Here is a 19,631-nt window from a genome sequence, read left to right as displayed (position 1 = left end):
TGTGGGAGCTCAGAAAAAGCTTTAGAAAACATCTGATATATTTTGAGAAAAGCTAAAATTCTATCAAAACATTATTTGGTCATTTCAGGACACTATACTCTAATTGATCCTCTCACTGGAGAAAAGAAAGGAAGATACATCAGAATTTAACTTCCACTCAACATCAAGGCCTTTAGAGATAGAGCATCAGTTTGAAATGTTTCACAGACAGGGAAGGAAATCAGCCATTTCCTGTAAAAAGAAGCATCACAGCATTTGCTTTGGGAATGATGTAGGAAAATGACGGAAGACCTAAATCTGGATGCCCAGATTTAGATTTCAACCATCATCCTCCCAAATTGAAGTCCTAACCACTGCATTATCATGCCCAGTTTCACTGATGAAGGAAACACTAATCATGTCTTTCCCAGACTCTTCAAGCATCAATTGCCAAGTGCAATCTCAGCATATAGTTACATGAGTCTGCGCAAGACTGAATGCATCAATAGTTGAGACATGGTCTGCCACCTACTGCTGGTTGTTGGTCCCTGTGCCAGGGGATAAGGATGGGGAGATGCATCCGCTGTTCAGGTGCATATATCGGATGCCTGCACAACCTCGACATCTCACCAGGTGACGAGAAGAACACGGTATTAAATGATGCTTATAATGATTTCTCTAAGAGTAACTAATTTTTTGTCTGATGACATTATATTGATTATTTCTTAGCATTCCTAATGCTGTTTGTGATCCATTATGATTAGCAATGTATTTTCTCCAAATAATCCAACTGATACAATAAAGCACATACAAATAGCTCACATAACAAGCTCCATAGGGATCCACCCTCATGAGTTTAAGACAGATTGAAATATAGAAGGGAGACATAAGAACAGTTATTTTAACAGTGTGGTCTGTTCTAGGTTTTTGTAGAGCAATACAGTTTTCAGTTGTCACTGATCTCTCAATTGTCACTCAATTTCTCTATTACCACTCAGGTATTACTTAAAATACCATAAAATAAGCAAGGACACACTTGTTATAAAGACAAAAAAATTATGAATTTACTCTATCACAGAATACAAACCTCATCTTCCAACTGTAATCCATGCTTTATTAAGTTTTCTTCATATTTCTGTCGATAAATGAGAGGTTTTCTTGAATTCTCATCATTTTTGTACACAAGAACCATGTCAATCAAACGGTTGCCATCATTGAAAGTTGGTGCTGTTTCCATTTCTTCCTATTGGTAAGAAAGAGAAATATTCAGAAAACATTAAGTAAAAAGAAAATTTGTGAAGTAATGTTTTATAAAAATAAACTAATTTATAAATATTCATATACAGCAAATTTTATTTAAAAAGCTTTTATAGGTATTGCACCAGTCACTGATGCACATATTTATACAACCTTTTCTGACAGCCACAACAACAGTAATCAGTAAAAGTAAGTTATTTCATACTGTTAGCCATGAGTGTCACACTGTAATCTTTCCATAATAGCTTGGAATCAAGTACAAGTGCAGAAAATTTAAATCACAGAAAAATAAGTGATTTTCATTAATCAATCTATTCAAACCTGATGATGAATTAAACAGAAGCTAGAAAGTGATTTATTGTGGCAGGGGTAGTTAATGTCATGCAAAAAAGCACTACAAAAGTCCAATGTCTACAAGAAGCAGCAGCTTTGCAATAAGTGAAGAGCCAAAATTTCGCAGCCAAGCAGTGAAAGAGCTTAACAAGAAATACACCATTAAAATAGTAAAGAGTCTTTGTTAAGCTGTAAGTCCTCATCCAATTGAAAACTAATTACATGTGGTTCCCACGAGGTTCCATCTAAGGGGACTTATCTTTTTACATATATGTTAATGAACTTTCATCAGTATCACTAGGAGATGGAAACTTTATTCCATCTGCATTGACACATACATTGTTATAAGTAGTGAATCAAGCATAATTTTAGAAAGTGTATTACAGTTCTGGGTAATTAATAAAGCCAAAGTACAGTTTTCAGAATGCAAATGTACTGTTATGAATTATTTGTGGAGTAGATTTAGAATTTCATGCAGAACCCTGCTGAAACAACTTGGTAAAATAATAATTGTTTTTCACTATTCGTATTACTTCATCTTTTCAGAGAAAAACTCAGCTGTCAGATTTACGCAACACATCTACATCTATACTCTGCAAATCACTGTGAAAAATATGAAAGAGGGTATGTCCTGTTGTACCAGTTACTAGGATTTCTTCTTGATCCATTCACATATGGGGTGCAGGAAGTATGGTTGTTTCAATGCCTATGTGCATACTATAATCATGCTAATCTTATGCTCATGATCAGTATGTGAGCAATATGTCTGAGTTTTTAGTATTTCCCTAGAGTCATCATTTAATGCTGGTTCTTGAAACTTTGTAAGTAGACTTTCTTGGCACATTGTACATCTATCTTCAAGAGTCTGCCAGTTCAGTTTCTTCATCATCACTGTAACACTCTCCCATGGGTCAAACAAACATGTGACAATTCATTCTGCTCTCCTCTGTGAATGATCAATATCCCCCATTAGTCCTATCTGGTATGGGTTCCACACACTTGAGCAGTATTCTAGAATGGGTCACACAAGTGATTTGTCAATAATCTTCTTTGTAGATTGATTGCACTTCCCCAGTATTCTGCCAACAAACCAAAGTTTACCACTGACTTTACCCATGTCTGACCCTATGTGATCATTCCGTTTCATTTCTTTACAAAGTGTTACACGTAGGTATTTGTATGAGTTGACCAATTTCAGCAGTGACTCATTGATATTATAATCATAGGATACTATGTTTTTTTCATTTTGTGAAGTGCAAAGTTTTATATTTTTTAACATTTAAAGCAAGTATTTTTACCACTTTGAAATCTTATCAAGATCTGACTGATTATTTTTGTAGCTCCTTTCTGGCAGTACTTCATTATAGATAACTGTATCATCTGCAAAAAAGTCTGAGGTTACTATTGTCTGCAAGGTCATTAACATACAACATGAAAAGCAACAGTAACAACACACATCCTTGGGGCACATCTGACATCCTTGGGGCACATCTGAAGTTACTTCTACACTGATGGTGACTCTCCATCCAGGATAATATGTTGCATCCTCCCTACAAAAAGTCCTCAATCCAGTCACAAATTTCACTTGATGCCCCATATCATTGTACTGTTGGCAGTAAGCATAGGTGTGGTAATGAGTCAAATGCTTTTCAGAAATCAAGAGATACTGCATCTACCTGACTGCCTTGATACACAGCTTGGAGTATGTCATGTAAAAAAAGTGAGAGCTGGGTTTCACACATTTTTCAAATCCATGTTGGTCTGCATGGAGGAGGTCATTCTGTTCAGCATGCCTCATTACAATAGAGCTCACAGTCTGTTCTAAGATTCTACAACAAATCAATGTCAAGGATATTAAGTGGTAGTTTAGTAGATCACTTCAGTACATTTCTTGTTGACAAGTGTGACACGTGTTTTTTTTTCCTGAGAACTAGGCCTTTTTTCCCGGGAACTAGGCCTCAGTATTTTGTTCCAAGGATCTACAACAGATTATAGTTATTAGAGGAGCTAATGCAGCCACAAACTCAGTATAGAATCTGACAGGGATGCCATTAGTGCCTGGAGCTTTGTTCAACTTTAGCAGTTTCTCAACACCACTGACACTAATAATTATTCCACTCATAATTTTAGTGGTACAAGTTCACTGAATCCTTACCAAGATAAAGATTAATCTAACAAGGATTAAAAGGTGCCCATGGTTCAGATACACACATTTCTTTCGCTGCCATAAAAGTGCAGTTTAAAAGAAGCCTACCAACTGCACTGGTGACCAAGTTCCAGTAATTTCAGTGGGGAACCAACTGATTTACATATTGTCTCTGTATACAAATGTCAATGTCCCAATCAACAGATTCACTCACTGGCCCATCACCACCCAGCCCATACTTCAAGGATGTTGTTGTTTTTGTTGTGGTCTTCAGTCCAAAACTGGTTTGATGCAGCTCTCCATGATACGATAGGTTGTGCAAGCCTCTTCATTCTCTGAGTAACCACCAAAACCTACATCCTTCTATATTTGATTACTGTATTCATCTCTTGGCCTCCCTCTATGACTTTTAGCCCCATCCCCCAAACTTCCCTCCAGTCTAATTGGTGATCCCTTGATGTCTCAGAATGAGTCCTACCAACCAATCCCTTCTTCCAGTCAGGTTGTGCCACAAATTTCTTTTCTCCCCAGTTCTATTCAGTACCTTCTCATTAGTTATGTGATCTATCCATCTAATTTCCAGCATTCTTCTGCAGCACCACATTTCAAAAGCTTCTATTTTCTTCTTGTGTAAACTGTTTGTCACCCATGTTTTACTTCCACACATGGCTGCACTCTATACAAATACTTTCAGAAAAGACTTCCTGATGCTTAAATCTATAGTTGATGTTAACAAATTTCTCTTCTTCAGAAATGACTTTCTTGCCATTGCCAGTCTACATTTTAAGTCCTCTCTACTTCAACCATCATCAGTTATTTTGCTGCCCAAATGGCAAATCTCATCTACTAATTTAAGTGTCTTGTTTCCTAATGTAATTTGCTCAGCATCATCTGATTAAATTTGACTACATTCCATTATCCAGTTTTTGCTTTTGTTGATGTTCATCTTATACCCACCTTTAAAGACACTGTCCATTCTGTTCAACTGCTCTTCAAAGTCCTCTGCTGTCACTGACATAATTACAATGTCATCCACAAACCTAAAAGTTATTATTTCTTTTCCGTGAGCATTAATTTCTTCTCCAAATTTTCCTTCAGTCTCCTTTACTGCTTGTTCAATGTACAGATTCAATAACATCGGGGACAGGCTGCAACCCTGTCTCACTCCCTTCCCATCCTTTTCATGCCTGCCAACTCTTATAACTATCGTCTCACTTGTGTTAAAGTTGTAAAGAGCCTTTTGCTCCCTGTATTTTACCACTGCTACCTTCAGAGTTTCAAAGAGAGCATTCCTGTCAATACTGTCAAAAGCCTTTTCCAACTCTACAGATGCCATAAATGTAAGTTTGCCTTTCATTAACCTATCTTCTAAGATGAGTTGTAGTGTCACTATTGCCTAGCATGTGACTACATTTCTCTGGAATCAAAACTGATCTTCATCGAGGTTGGCTTCTACCAGTTTTTCTATTCTTCTGTAAGGAATTTGTGTTAGTATTTTGCAACTGTGATATAAAACTGACAGTTCATTAATATTCACATCTGCTAGCACCTGCTTTCTTGGGAATTAGTATTAATACATTCTTCGCGAAGTCTGAGGGTACTTCACCTGTCTCATGTATCCTGCACACCAGAAGAGTTTTGTCATAGTTGGCTTTCCCAAGGCTATCAGTACATCTGATGGAATGTTGTCTACTCCTGGGGCCTTGTTTTGACTTAGGTCTTTTACTGCTCCATCAAATTTTTCTTGCAGTATCATGTCTCCCATCTCCTATTCATCTATGTCTTCTTCCACTTCTATAATATTCCCTGCAAGTTCATCTCCTTTGTATAGACACTCTTTATACTCCTTCCACCTTTTAGCTTTCCCTTCTTGGCTTAGTACTGTCTTCCCATCTGAGCAGTTAATACTCATATGGCTACTTGCCTCTTTTGTTTTCCTGTAAGTAGTATCTATCTTACCCCTAGTGATATTTAGTTCTATATCCTTGTATTTGTCCTCTGGCGACTCCTGCATAGCCAATTTTCATTTCCTGGAAATTTGTTAAAGACAGAAATTTGAAATTTGCAGTGGCTATTGATTTTACACTGCAGGTATCATTTAAGCAGGAGGTGAAATACGGAATGAATGCTTTTTTTAAAATATGTACTATTGAGACAATTCTGAAAGTAGACTTACAAAAATCAGTATTTGGTTTTTCAGTCAGAAATATAGAACTATGTGTTCCAGCATTTTTGGAAATGTAACAACTTTGGGGATGAAATAGTGGCTGAAATTTTTTTGAAAATACATGTTATAGTGCTTTTATAAATTCAACCCCTAAGAGGGTGAAATAAGGGATGAAATGCTTTATGAAACATTTCATTATGAAAACATTTTTAACTTAAATCTATGAAAATTTGAATGTGGTTTCTCAGATTTAAAAAAAAAAAAAAAAGAAAAGAAAAGAAAAGGAAGTGTTTCAGTGTTTCAGGAAGCTCAACCCCTAATGGGGTGATGTAGAGGATGAAAAGCCTTTTCAAAATACACTGCTTTTAGGGCAATTTTTAAGCTAGGCCTATGAAAATTGGCATTTGGTTTCTCACTCACATATAAAAAAGTATGTGTATCTGCATTTTTGGAAATTCAACCACTAATGGAGTAAAATATCAGGTGAAATCTTTTTTGATAATAAATCATTTTTAAAAAACTACTAAAGCATTTTCAAACCTACATCTAAGAAAACTGCTATTTGATTTCTCCACTAGAAATTTAAAAAAATATGTGTTTCACTGTTTTGGCAATTCAACCCCTAAGGAGAGAAATATAATCGTGACAGAATAATATTAAGTAGGGAGTAAATCATGGACATATACTGTGCATGGGTATTTGTTTTTGTACATGCGGACATTAAATGGGAGGTGTGGAATATGAGAAAAAGGCAAGAGATGGCGAGAAATGGCTTCACCTGCTTTGGGCAGGGTCTTTTACATTTTGGTATTGCAGCTTGGTGGTGGCTTGACTGTCAAAGAGCAACCACACTCTACAAGAATGGAAACGAAAGACAATGTGGTTTTGTGACAAATAAAATATATTGTAATCTGGATTGTCCTGTTGAGCCTTCGAAGTGTATGTAGTATGACAAGTAGTGTTCTACTCAAATTTATGAGTCACAATAATGATCTGTACACCCATTTCAGGAAATATATGTTTGTAAAAGGAAAGTAGTGGATGTGCTTTCTTGTGTTATGTGTAGAAGCTATCTTCTTTTGCTCCAATAACAGCTGCAGAACGTTAAGTAGTCAGGCCTTTCCTTGGCTATGCATGGGATTTCAGAGACACTGATTAGCAGGATCTCTACTTCAAGAGAATCAGATGGCAACCGGATTAAAGGTAAAAAGGTAAATTCATCAGATATTACTCATGAAGTGTTATGACTCAGTTTCAACTACAAGGAGTGATCCAGAGGCAACATAAAACCCTAACTCAACAAGAAAAACACTTCATTTGGCTGCCACTGTACATGATGCAGAGCACTGGAGCAAAAAGGAGAAAATAAAGAACTATAAATCTGCAAAATCTTTAAATTCAATGAGTGATAAATTACGGCATTGCTACAAGCAGCAAGGATTAAACAAAAAGGGGAACTATAAGTGAACAGACATAAAACTCAGTAATGACCCATTAACAAGAAACCAAAAAGAAATATCAGAACAATTCATGAAAACTGAAGACAAATCATACTTATACAATTATGGTACAAGCATTATGGCAACTTCAGTTAAATTTATGTGTCAAGTAAACAATGTTGACATATGAATAAAAGAATGTTTTAACTATGACAGAGTAATTTCTCAGTGGACCTGGAGGAGTAGAATTTTTTGGCGGTTCAGAGAAGAAGATTTCAAATCCGGACATTTGTAGAGATGCAGTGGTAGCTGAGCAAGACTGCAGGGGTGCTGGTGTATGTCACAGTACAGTTCACCTATCACTGTGTTCAAGACATCGGCTACACCAGGTGGTGAAAATCGTCGCAGTACTCGCCACATACACATGGTTGCAGTGGCTACATGACAAGAGATTGCATTTGATTGGAAATATTTCAGAAAATACTGCAATAAAACATCGCTCTGGAAAGAAAACTTCAATTGTAAAAGTGTTAAAAATGATATGTCATGTGCAGCTGTCGAACATTTTTTAACACGATAATTTAAAGTTCACTAACCAGCTAGGGGAAGAGCAAAACTTTGAAATTTATGCTACACAACTGACAAATTTAAATATAATTGTTATTTGCATATATAGAAGCCCAGATGGAAACGTAACTACTTTCATTGAAAATCTTGAGAAGCCACTTAACAGTATAAAAACAGTTAGTAAAACTACCAGCATATGTGGTTACTAATATAGATTTCAAAAAGAACTCAGAAGACAGATTAAACCTTGAGGCCTTATTAAAAACCTACAATATACATACAACTATCAAATGCCCCACCAGAGTCACCAAATCGTCAAGCAGTGCTACAGATCAGATACTAATAAATACAGATACATATTTATACAAATCCGGAAATATGAATACAGGTTTCAGTGATCATTATGCACAGTTTATTGAATTCCCAGTAGAGACTGCAGGAAATACTGAACAACAAATGACAAGAAAAGGTAGAAATTTTAGCAAGCACATCCTAGAACACCTCAGGCACTTACTAAAAAAAGAAACATGGAATGATATAGACAACTATGAGGACACATGTAAAACGTTTGACATGTTCATGGAAATATTCTCCCATTATTTCAATATTTCTTTTCCAGTTAAAAACCAAACATTAAAAACTAAAAAAAGAAATGTTACATGGCTGACGAAAGGCATTAAAATATCATGTGCTGAAAAGAGGAGACTTTATGAAATCTCAAAAACACAAAATGTCACAGAAGAATTTCTGGTGTATTTCAAGAATTATAAGAGAGTGCTTCACAAAGTCATAAAAGAAGCTAAAAAAAAAAAAAACAAATGATCACCATATAAAAATGGCCAGGAACAAAATGAGAGCCATGTGGAAGATAGTCAGAGAACAAGTAGGAAATGAGACCTCTCAAAATGTAAATCTCCAGGTAATCCAATATGGCAACAAAATTACTAATCCAGAAGAAGTAGTCAATGATTTTAATACATACTTTGCAAATATTAGTGAAAAATTACTCTCTGACATAAAATTTTCAAATAAAAATCCTGCTACAACACCATCAAATCAAAATAGAAACTGTAACTACCTATTTCTTACTCCAACCAACCCTAAGGAAATTATACTATTAATTAGAGAGTTAAAAACAAAATTTTCAGCAGGTGTGGATGAGATTCCAGATTATGTCATTAAAAATGTGGGTGACCTCATTGCAATACCATTAGCCCACATTTTCAACAGTTCATTAACAAATGGAGTCTTTCCTTCCTGCTTAAAGACAGTGAAACTGAAACCACTGTTCAAAAAGGGTAAGAAAGAAGACATAGCCAATTATAGACCTATTGCCTTGCTATCTACATTTTCAAAAATACTAGAAAAAATTTTTCATAAGAGGTTGCTAGATTTTCTAGAAAAGTGCAAAATGTTATCCACAACCCAACATGGCTTCCGGAAAGGCCAATCAACAGAAACAGCAATATATGAATTTCTGGGTGAAGTACTTGAAAAAATTGATAGTGGACAAAAAGTAACTGGCATATGCCTTGATCTGTCTAAGGCTTTCGACATCATATACCACATCCTATTGCTGCAGAAGCTTGAAAGAATTGGTATCAGAGGTATGCCTAACAACTGGCTTAGATCGTATCTTGCTGACCGCAAGCAAGTAGTAGAAATACATTTTCACAAAGAAAATAAATCAACAAGACACTATTCTGATTATAAAGCAGTAAAATATGGAGTACCGCAGGGCTCGGTACTGGGCCCCATCCTATTTTTGATATATATATATATAAATGACCTAACTTCAACCAACCAGTACCATAGCACTATCCAGTTTGCAGATGACACAAGCATATTAGTCAGTGGGAAGACTGCAGAGATACTACAGACAAGACTGTCTGAGGCATTAACAAATGTTGTAAACTGGTTCAACCAAAACAAACTAATAATAAATAAAAGTAAAACAATAGCATTAAATTTTCATAATGTCAAGAGAAACACTGAAGAGGATATAAGAATTCAGATGTCAGACACAGATATTGCAAGTGTGCCTAATACAAAATTTCTGGGGGGCTGGCTACAGAATAATCTTAGATGGGAAACTCACATTCACAACATATTAAAGAAGCTAAGTACCATGTGTTATTTAATGAGAGTGCTAGAAAACTGCTGTCATAAGGACTGTCTAATGACAGTTTACTATTCTAATATACATTCTGTCCTAAAATATGGGATCACTTTCCGGGGTAACTCACCATCCTGCCTAAAACTCTTCAGGATGCAAAAAAGAATAGTGAGAATCATGGCTGGAATAAAAAGGAACAAACCATGTAGACCATTGTTTAAAAGGATGGGGATTCTTCCCCTTCCATGTATTTTCCTATTTGAAAGTGCAATGTTTATAAAGAAATATACAATAACAAATCCTAGTATCCTCCCCAAAAATGAAAATGTTCATCATCATAATACAAGACAGAAAACTGACTTTCATGTACTCCATACAAAAACCAGTTTGTGCCAAAAAGGAACATTACACCATGGAAAAATTATCTACAATAAATTGCCAAGAGAAAGTAAAGTAAAGACTGATGTAAAAAATTTTAAAGCAACATTAAATGAATATCTGTTGACACATTGCTTTTATAGCGTGGAAGAGTTCCTCCAAAATCCTCGAGCATCTAAGTGATGATTATGCAAATACTGTAACCATTAATACTGGCCTATAAATACATTGAGATGTAATTCTCAAGTTTCTAATGGGGTTCAAGTATAAGTTGTATACCGACTTGCCCAGTATATGAAGTAAAATTCTGTGTATGTAATTCTCTAGTGTACATGTCAATTCATAGTGTAGAAGAGTTCCTCAAAAATCCTTTGAGCTTAAGTGAGGATCATGCAAATACTGTAATTGTTAATATTGGCTTATACATGTATTCAGTTGTAAACTTCAAGTTTCTAATGTGGTTTAATTATAACTTACACATTGACTTGCCCAGTATATGAAGTGCTGTAAAATTTTGTGAACATAATTTTCTAGTTTATAAAGTGTTTTAATTGTACGATATACTTTGACCTGTCCAATATCTGATGTGCTGTACTGTACATGTAAGATTTACTGGACCAATAAATACAATACAGTACAATGTTGAAAACTTTTTTTTTCATCTACACAATGACATAGTGTTTCAGTGTTATCATGTTTAAGAAAACAATGCATTAATAGAGGGCATATAATAGAGAATATTTGTGTTGTATGCCAGTCATTACTAGAAGAATGGCCGCAGAGGTTCCAGAAAGGGTTAAAAGGGTTTTTGCAACAAATGTCTGATGAAAAGAATTATAATTTTAAGGAATTATCTGACAAAGTAGATTCTAATATTAAGGAATTATCTCACAAGTAGATTCTAATGTTAAGGAACTATCTGACAAAGCTGAATCCAAAAGTAGTGAATTTTTTGTCAAGGTAGAAAATACAAAAGAAGAACAAAAATTAGAGATAACAGAACATGTCAAACAGGAAACAGAAGCTAAATTAACTAACATTGCAAATACTTTGACCAAGTTCCCTTAGGAGTTGAAGGATGAGATAAATATCAAATACAGTTTAATTTGCGAAGAGGCAAAAAAGCAAAACTCAGAGGCAAATGAGCATGAAAGTGTTTTAGAACATTGCCAGGAATTTATAGAAATGGGTAACACACTTGAAACAATATCTAATTTGGAGGACCATTTCCATGAATTTGTAAATCCTACCAGAAAAGAGAAAGTAGAATTGCATAATACTAACATTATCTCTAAGGAAGTTGCTGGATGTTAGTCAAATTATGTTAAACTTTATACCACTAAACAAGCAAATACCAATACAGTAATGCATAGTTTGGAGGAGTATATTCAAGATATGGGTTAACTACGATGTCTATTAAATGATAATGGCCCATAATTTACTAGCCATAATTTTAAGGAATTCTTGGCTTGAGAAGGGGTAAGACACATAACTACAGGAAAGTATAGTCCACAAACTAATCCTTGTGAATGTGCTATGAAGGAATTAGGATGACTGCATAAAACATACTGTTCTATGAGGAACATTACCTGGGCACAACTAGAGCCAGAATTTTAAGTAATCTTAATGAATTACTGCATATGTAAAAAATAACTCCTGCAGAAATTATGAATAAAACTTTTTAGGAGTGCCCTTGTTGGAATTACATGGCCTAATCCACCAGCGATGGACTTGGAAAAGTTGCAAGAGAAGGTACAAGAGAAATTGATTTTACACACACACAAGAGTCAGAACTTTTAATGACAAGATTATTATATCATACTTTCAAACAGATGATTTGGTATCAGTACAGCATTTACATCACACCTCGACTTTAAGAAGGAAACAAGCAAATTTATTCAGCATTATAGTGGCCCTTCTAAAGTTCAGAATATACTGCATCCACAAGCAGTATATCTAATACACCCTGATACAGGGCAAGATGAAGGATTATACAACATAGATATGATTACAAGATTTAAGGCCCTAGAAGAGCTCGTGTCCTTTGCAAATTTGGTGGATTAACTGCCATCCGAGGTAAATTGTTTCCATATTTCTATATTAGTTTCTCAGGAACAGTTCCTATCTTCTTTGCCTATTCTATTATCTTTTAATAATGCCCCCAACTCCAGGACACAACGCATCTAGTGTTTATTCTATAATAATTGCATTGCTATATTTACGAAGATAGCCATGAGCTTAGTCAATAAAACTATCTATAAATTAACATTTCAAGGAGGTGACACATGTTAGTCAAGCCACACGTTGTAAGGGAGAAGAGTCCAAGTAGGAGATGGAAGGCAAGACAAACTGACAGTGTGCTAACATGCATAGCTGAATACTTCTTGAGAGTTAACAAGAGAACAAGAAGGTCTGATACCTAGTAATCTTTTGTATTGTCAAAATCTAGTAATTATAATAAAGTAAAGGATAAGCTAACCCATGCTGAAAATTTTGTTTTCGTTTACACAGTAACACAGTGTTTCAGCGTTATCTCATTTATCCCTTGAGCGGGCGCACCGTTTTACATAATACGAGCAGGCGCGCAGTGTACTTTCTACACATGAAAAGAATAGGTTTCCTTATGTTACCAAGGTAAGTCATTTATCACAGTTTAATCTTAGTTTATTTAAACAAGGAGAAAATAAACTAACATAATATGAGCTAAACTACTGTTTTATTAAACAATAATGAAATACCCAGAATGAGATTTTCACTCTGCAGCGGAGTGTGCGCTGATATGAAACTTCCTGGCAGATTAACACTGTGTGTCGGACCAAGACTCGAACTCGGGACCTTTGCCTTTCGTGGGCAAGTGCTCTACCAACTGAGCTACCCAAGCACGACTCACGCCCTGTCCTCACAGCTTTACTTCTGCCAGTACCTCGTCTCCTACCTTCCAAACTTTACAGAAGCTCTCCTACGAACCTTGCAGAACTAGCACTCCTGAAAGAAAGGATATTGTGGAGACATGGCTTAGCCACAGCCTAGGGGATGTTTCAAGAATGAGATTTTCACTCTGCAGTGGAGTGTGTGCTGATATGAAACTTCCTGGCAGATTAAAACTGTGTGCCGGACCGAGACTCGAACTCGGGACCTTTGCCTTTCGCGGACAAGTGCTCTACCGACTGACCTACTGAAGTACGACTCACACCCATCCTCACAGCTTTACTTCTGCCAGTACCTCGTCTCCTACCTTCCAAACTTTACAGAAGCTCTCCTGCGAGTTCAAGTCTCGGTCCAACCCACAGTTTTACTCTGCCAGGAAGTTTCATATCAGTGCACACTCCGCTGCAGAGTGAAAATCTCATTCTGGAAACATCCCCTAGGCTGTGGCTAAGCCATGTCTCCGCAATATCCTTTCTTTCAGGAGTGCTAGTTCTGTAAGGTTCGCAGGAGAGCTTCTGTAAAGTTTGGAAGGTAGGAGACGAGGTACTGGCAGAAGTAAAGCTGTGAGGACAGGGCGTGAGTCATGCTTGGGTAGCTCAGTTGGTAGAGCACTTGCCTGCGAAAGGCAAAGGTCCTGAGTTCGAGTCTCAGTCCGGCACACAGTTTTAATCTGCAAGAAGTTTCAATAATGAAATAAATTTTCACTATAACTCTCTGTTGCTAAGGACAGGTGTTAAAGAGACGTAATGACACATTCGAAGCACTGAGCAGTGCAGTTGCCTCAGATCATGGTCAGCTGCTTATTTGATTACTGATTATCTCATAGACAAATGCCTCAATGTGGGATTATGTTGCTATTTCATAACTGGGGTCATTTTTTTGAACTGATCGTAAATTTTTTCTCGCCTAGCTTGGTTTGTATTTTATATTACTGCTGCTCACTTGGATTTACAACAACACCATTTATCACTGTGTTACCTGAAGCAATACTGAAGGAATTGGTATAGGTTTGCAGTTGTGAAACAAAAATGGAACTCCACAAAATCATTTTATTTCTGGTTGGCACACTTTATACACAGTCATGCCTGCTCAAGGGTTAAGAAAATGCTGCAGTAATAGAGGGTACATAATAGAGGATACTTGCGTTGAAGCCAGTATTTACTAGAAGAATGGCTGCAGAGACTCCAGAATGGGTTAAAGAATTATTGCAACAAATTTCAAGGAATTATCTGAGAAAGTAGTTTCTAATATTAAGGACCTATCTGACAAAGCTGAGTCTAAACATAATGAACTGTCTGTCAAGGTAGAAAATACAAAAACAAACTAAAAAATATTTTGAACACGTTGGCTCAAGAGTTGAAGGATGAGATCAATAACTAATACAATTTAAGTTTGATAGGAAGTAAAGTGTGTAAAACGTACTGCTGTACGAGGCACACTACCTGGGCACAACTTGTGCCAGAATTTCAAGTAATCCGTAATAAATTACCGCATATGTCAACAGGATTAGCTCTTATAGAAATTGTGACCCATCCTACCTAGCTTACATTAAATGGTGCAGGTCATTCCTCCCACATTTCACATAACTAATGTATCGACCATTCCTTCTACAGATACGCCTACTCCTTTCCTCTAACAATGGAATATCCATCATGGAATGTAACAATACTATTGAAGGATAATTGTTACTCACCATATAGTGGAGATGTGAATTGCAGATATGCACATTAAATAGATTGTCACAAAAAGAGCATTCAGCCAACAAGGCCTTTGTCAAGAAGTGCGATGTGAAACAAGGACCATAGTAATGCTCCAATTGCCCTGGCAGTAAATGTCGAGTTTGGGAAAATATGGTATGATAATATGTATTCTGGCTTTGTGAAATATAACTAGTAGATGATATTTTTCATCAAGAAAAGCTAAACCTTCACTTATAACACTGGTCATCAAAAGTATTTTACTGTTTCTTCTGCGCCTGAGATCACGCAGGATCCTAAGAGCACAGCTTAAATTTCAGCAGCTGAATATCTTTGACAAGCATGATTGTAAATATTGTTGTTGTGCACCAAACATTTTGTGCGTTGCCTGGCTAAATACATGTTCCATCGAGCACTTCTACTTTTCCATAGAATAGCCAATTACATGTGAAATTGCTCAATAACTCACCTTGCACTTTTTTTAAGGACAATTGTACTTTTTGCCATTATTATTACATGATTTTTAATCTACAAAAGAGCTATAATACATATGATTAACTAACCTTGAAGAGTGGTTTTTTAGCATGTGTTATGATTTAAGATATACCAAACACAAAAATGCCAGTAAAATGTTAAATTATGACATAAATGGCTAGTCTTACGTGATGAAATTTTTCTAAGCGGTTGGTCTTCAAAGTTTTAAGTTTTGGATGCAAGTCAAACAATCTGTGATTTATGAAATTCATCATACATTCTCACATAACTTATCTCGCATAAAAGAAAATTTACTGCAAAAGTAAATCTTCTCAAACCATCATTTGCAATGTTTTCCCAAGACCTGTAAGAAATGTAAAAAGTTGTGACATCATGATCATCAAAAGCAGTTTGTTGTTGCAAAGTATTGCATAGTCTTCATCCTACAGTCTTTGACACATTTTGCTGCCAGCAGAAGCTTGTGTGTGCACTGTGTTTTTTTTGTTGTAAATGGTGCATATCTCTCTCTCTTTTCTTTCTTTCTTCTTCTTATTCTTCTTCTTTTTTTCTTTTCTGCAACTTACGTTTTATTTTTGTGTTATTCTCTTGTTTATGTTTTATTGTTGCAGTATTAATGTGCAGTATCAGGCTAAAATCAAATTCTTTGTTGATCATTTCTTACCAGTCAAAATTACATAAATTTAACTGGAATATAAAATAATGAAAAATTCCTGGAATCCTAAAACATTCCCAGGTGAGCTCCCTGCTGCCACTGGATAAGCAGCAGCCAGCAACAAGTCACACTCTTAGCTCACTCATTTGTTTTGTAGTTTAATTCTTAATTTCTTTGCATGCTTTTAGTTTAATTCACAAATTTTGGGCATATTACAGTATTTGAGAGTTGTAGCGTCATGTTTTAGTACCTGTATAGAGTAAATTAGCATAGTTGTCAGTCATCTGTTTTTGTTTTGAATGGCCAGTGTCGGTTGTTCATAACCAGTGAGCTCCCTGCCGCCCTTGTATAAGCAGCAGCCAGCAGAAAGTCATGCTCTTAGCTCACTTATTTGTATTATGGTTTAATTCTTAATTTCTTTGCGTGCTTTTGGGTACTTGCATAGTTTAATTCATAAATTTCTGGTATATTCTAGTATTTGAGAGTTGTAGCATCGTGTTTTAGTACCCGTATAGTGTAAATTCACGTAGTCATCAGTCATCTGTTTGTTTTGAATGGCTTGTGAAATAAAAGAGAGGGAAAAAATTGTTAAGGATGGATAGGGACTGCACCTGTTGTGTACAGATTCAGGGGGAATTGGCCACCGTCCAGAAACAAATGGAAGCTGTGTTGTCCATGGTCGACAGGCTCCAGGTTGTTGCCCTGGACCACAGTGACATCGGGACACCCGAGGCAAGCGCTTTGGTGCCTCTGGTACCTGTAGCATCACCTGGGATCTCTGATGCCACTGCGCCCTCAGATTCAGACATCCCTGACAGTGACTGGCGAATCATGGCAGGGTCGCGAATCCCTGAGCGGAAGGTGAAAGTTGGTGCTGGCTGCAAGGCTGTACCCTTACGCCTCCGTAACAGGTATGAGGTACTGCCTACTGCTGTACTTCTGAGCCAGCAAGGGTGGCCTCGCCTGTTGCATCAGCGGCCGCTCCTCCTGTGAGGTCCGGACAAGTGCAGAGGGTGGGATTGCTTGTCATTGGGAGCTCCAATGTTAGGCGGGTAATGGAGCCCCTTAGGGATATGGCAGCTAAGGACAGGAAGAAAGCTAATGTGCACTCTGTGTGCATAACGGGGGGAGTCATCCAAGATGTGGAAAGGGTCCTTCCGGATGCCATGAAGGGTACAGGTCACAACCCACTGCAGGTGTGTCGCTATGGATCGGAAGAGATTCTCTCTGGTTTCCGGTGGTTATCTGAGTTGGTGAAGATTGCCAGTCTTGCTAGCGAGATGAAGGCAGAGCTCACCCTCTGCAGCATTGTCGATAGGACCGATTGCAGACCTTTGGCACAGAGCCGAGTGGAGGGTGTGAATCAGAGGCTCAGATGGTTCTGCGACAGTGTAGGCTGCAGATTCCTCGACTTGCGACGTAGGGTGGTGTGGTTTCAGGTTCTGCTAAATAGGTCAGGAGTCCACTACACACAGGAGGCGGCTACATGGGTAGCAGGGGCTGTGTGGTGTGGACTGGGTTGTTTTTTAGGTTAGACAGTCTCGAGAAAGATCAGAAAGCTCTACAGTCTCAAAGGGTACAGTACAAAGAAACGACAAGAATCAACCAAGCATCAGTCATTATTGCAGTTGTAAATTGTCATAGTTGTTTTGGAAAAGTACCAGAGCTTCAAGCGCTGACATAAAGCACTGAAGCTGAGATCATTATAGGAACAGAAAACTGGCTAAAGCCAGAGATAAATTCTCCCAAAATTTTTACAGAGGTGCAAATTGTGTTCAGAAAGGACAGATTAAATAGAGTAGGTTGTGGTGTGTTTGTGTCTCTTGGCAGTAGTTCATCTTGTAGTGAAGTTGAAATAGATAGTTCCTGTGAATTACTATGGGTAGAGGTTATACTCAACAGCCATACCAAAATAATAATTGGCTCATTCTATCGACCCCATGACTCAAATGATATAATAGCTGAACAGTTCAAAGAAAACATGAATCTCATTACAAATAAGTACCCCACTCATATAGTTATAATTGGTGGAGACTTCAATCTACCCTCGATTTGTTGGCGAAAATACATGTTCAAAGCTGGAGGAAGACAGAAAACATCTTCCGGAATTGTACTAAATGCTTTCTCTGAGAATTACTTTGAACAATTAGTTCATGGACCCACACAAATTGTAAATGGTTGCGATAACACACTTGACCTCCTAGCTACAGCCAGCCGGGGTGGCCGAGCGGTTCTAGGCACTACAGTCTGGAACCGCGCGACCACTACGGTCGCTGTTTCGAATCCTGCCTCGGGCATGGTTGTGTGTGATGTCCTTAGGTTAGTTAGGTTTAAGTAGTTCTAAGTTCTAGGGGACTGATGACCTCAGAAGTTAAGTCCCATAGTGCTCAGAGCCATTTTTTTTTCTTAGCCACAAATAATCCTGATCTAATAGAGAGCGTCATGATGGATACAGGGATTAGTGAACACAAGGTCATTGTAGAGAGGCTTAAAACCGTATAAACCAAAACCACTAAAAATAAATGTAAAATATATCTATTTAAAACAGCAGATAAAAATTCACCTGATGCCTTCCTAAGAGAGAGTCTCCATTCCTTCCGAGCTAATTATGTAAGTGTAGACCAGATATAGCTTAAATTCAAAGATACAGTATTGACAGCAATAGATAGATTCATACCGCATAAGTTAATAAGAGATGGGACTGATCCACAATGGTACACAAAACACGTCAGAACACTGTTGCAGAAGCAATGAAAAAAAGCATGCTAAATTCAGAAGAACGCAAAATCCCCAAGACTGGCTAAGTGTCACGGAAGCTCAAAATTTAGTGCAGACATCAATGTGAGATGCTTTTAATAGTTTCCACAATGAAACATTGTCTCAAAATATGGTAGAAAACGCAAAGAGGTTCTGGTCGTATGTAAAGTACACCAGTGGCAAAAAAAAACAGTCAATACTGTCACTGCGCGATAGCAATGGAAATGTTACCGATGATGATGTCACTAAAGTGGAGTTACTAAATACAGTTTTCCATAATTCCTTCACGAAAGAAGACGAAGTAAATATTCCAGAATTCAGAACCAGAACAGCTGTTAGCATGAGTTATATCTTAGGAGTTGAAAAAAAAAAAAAAAAAAAAAAAAAAAAGTTAAGAAAGGCAAGTCTTCCAGTCCAGATGGTATACCAATCAGGTTCCTTTCAGAGTATGCAGACACAATAGCACCTTTCTTAGCAATCATATACAACCGCTCACTTGACAAAAGGTCTGTTCCTAATGACTGGAAAGTAGCACAGGTCACACCAATATTCAAAAAAGGAAATAGGAGTAACCCATTGAATTACAGGCCCATATCACTGACCTCAATTTGCTGTAGGATTCTGGAGCATATATTGTACTCGAACATTATGAATCACTTTGAAGAAAACAACTTATTGATACATAACCAACACAGATTCAGAAAATATCGTTCTTGCGCA

At 37.0% G+C, this 19,631-nt stretch overlaps 1 protein-coding gene across 1 annotated transcript in view; it reads right to left on the bottom strand.

Moving 5' to 3' along the window:
* LOC126418712 (anoctamin-4-like) overlaps nucleotides 1-19,631 on the bottom strand; it is a 404,589-nt gene that overhangs the window by 323,144 nt on the left and 61,814 nt on the right. Inside the window, exon 4 of the mRNA XM_050085615.1 lies at nucleotides 1,067-1,222. Within this exon, the coding sequence (XP_049941572.1) occupies nucleotides 1,067-1,222 (156 nt within the window). The remainder of the gene's footprint in view (nucleotides 1-1,066; nucleotides 1,223-19,631) is intronic.

The sequence above is a fragment of the Schistocerca serialis genome, chromosome 9 (genome assembly GCF_023864345.2).
Source record: "Schistocerca serialis cubense isolate TAMUIC-IGC-003099 chromosome 9, iqSchSeri2.2, whole genome shotgun sequence".
Taxonomy (NCBI): Eukaryota; Metazoa; Arthropoda; class Insecta; order Orthoptera; family Acrididae; genus Schistocerca; species Schistocerca serialis.
The sequence above is the reverse complement of the archived record's forward strand: the minus strand, read 5'-3'. Positions and strand labels throughout refer to the sequence as shown.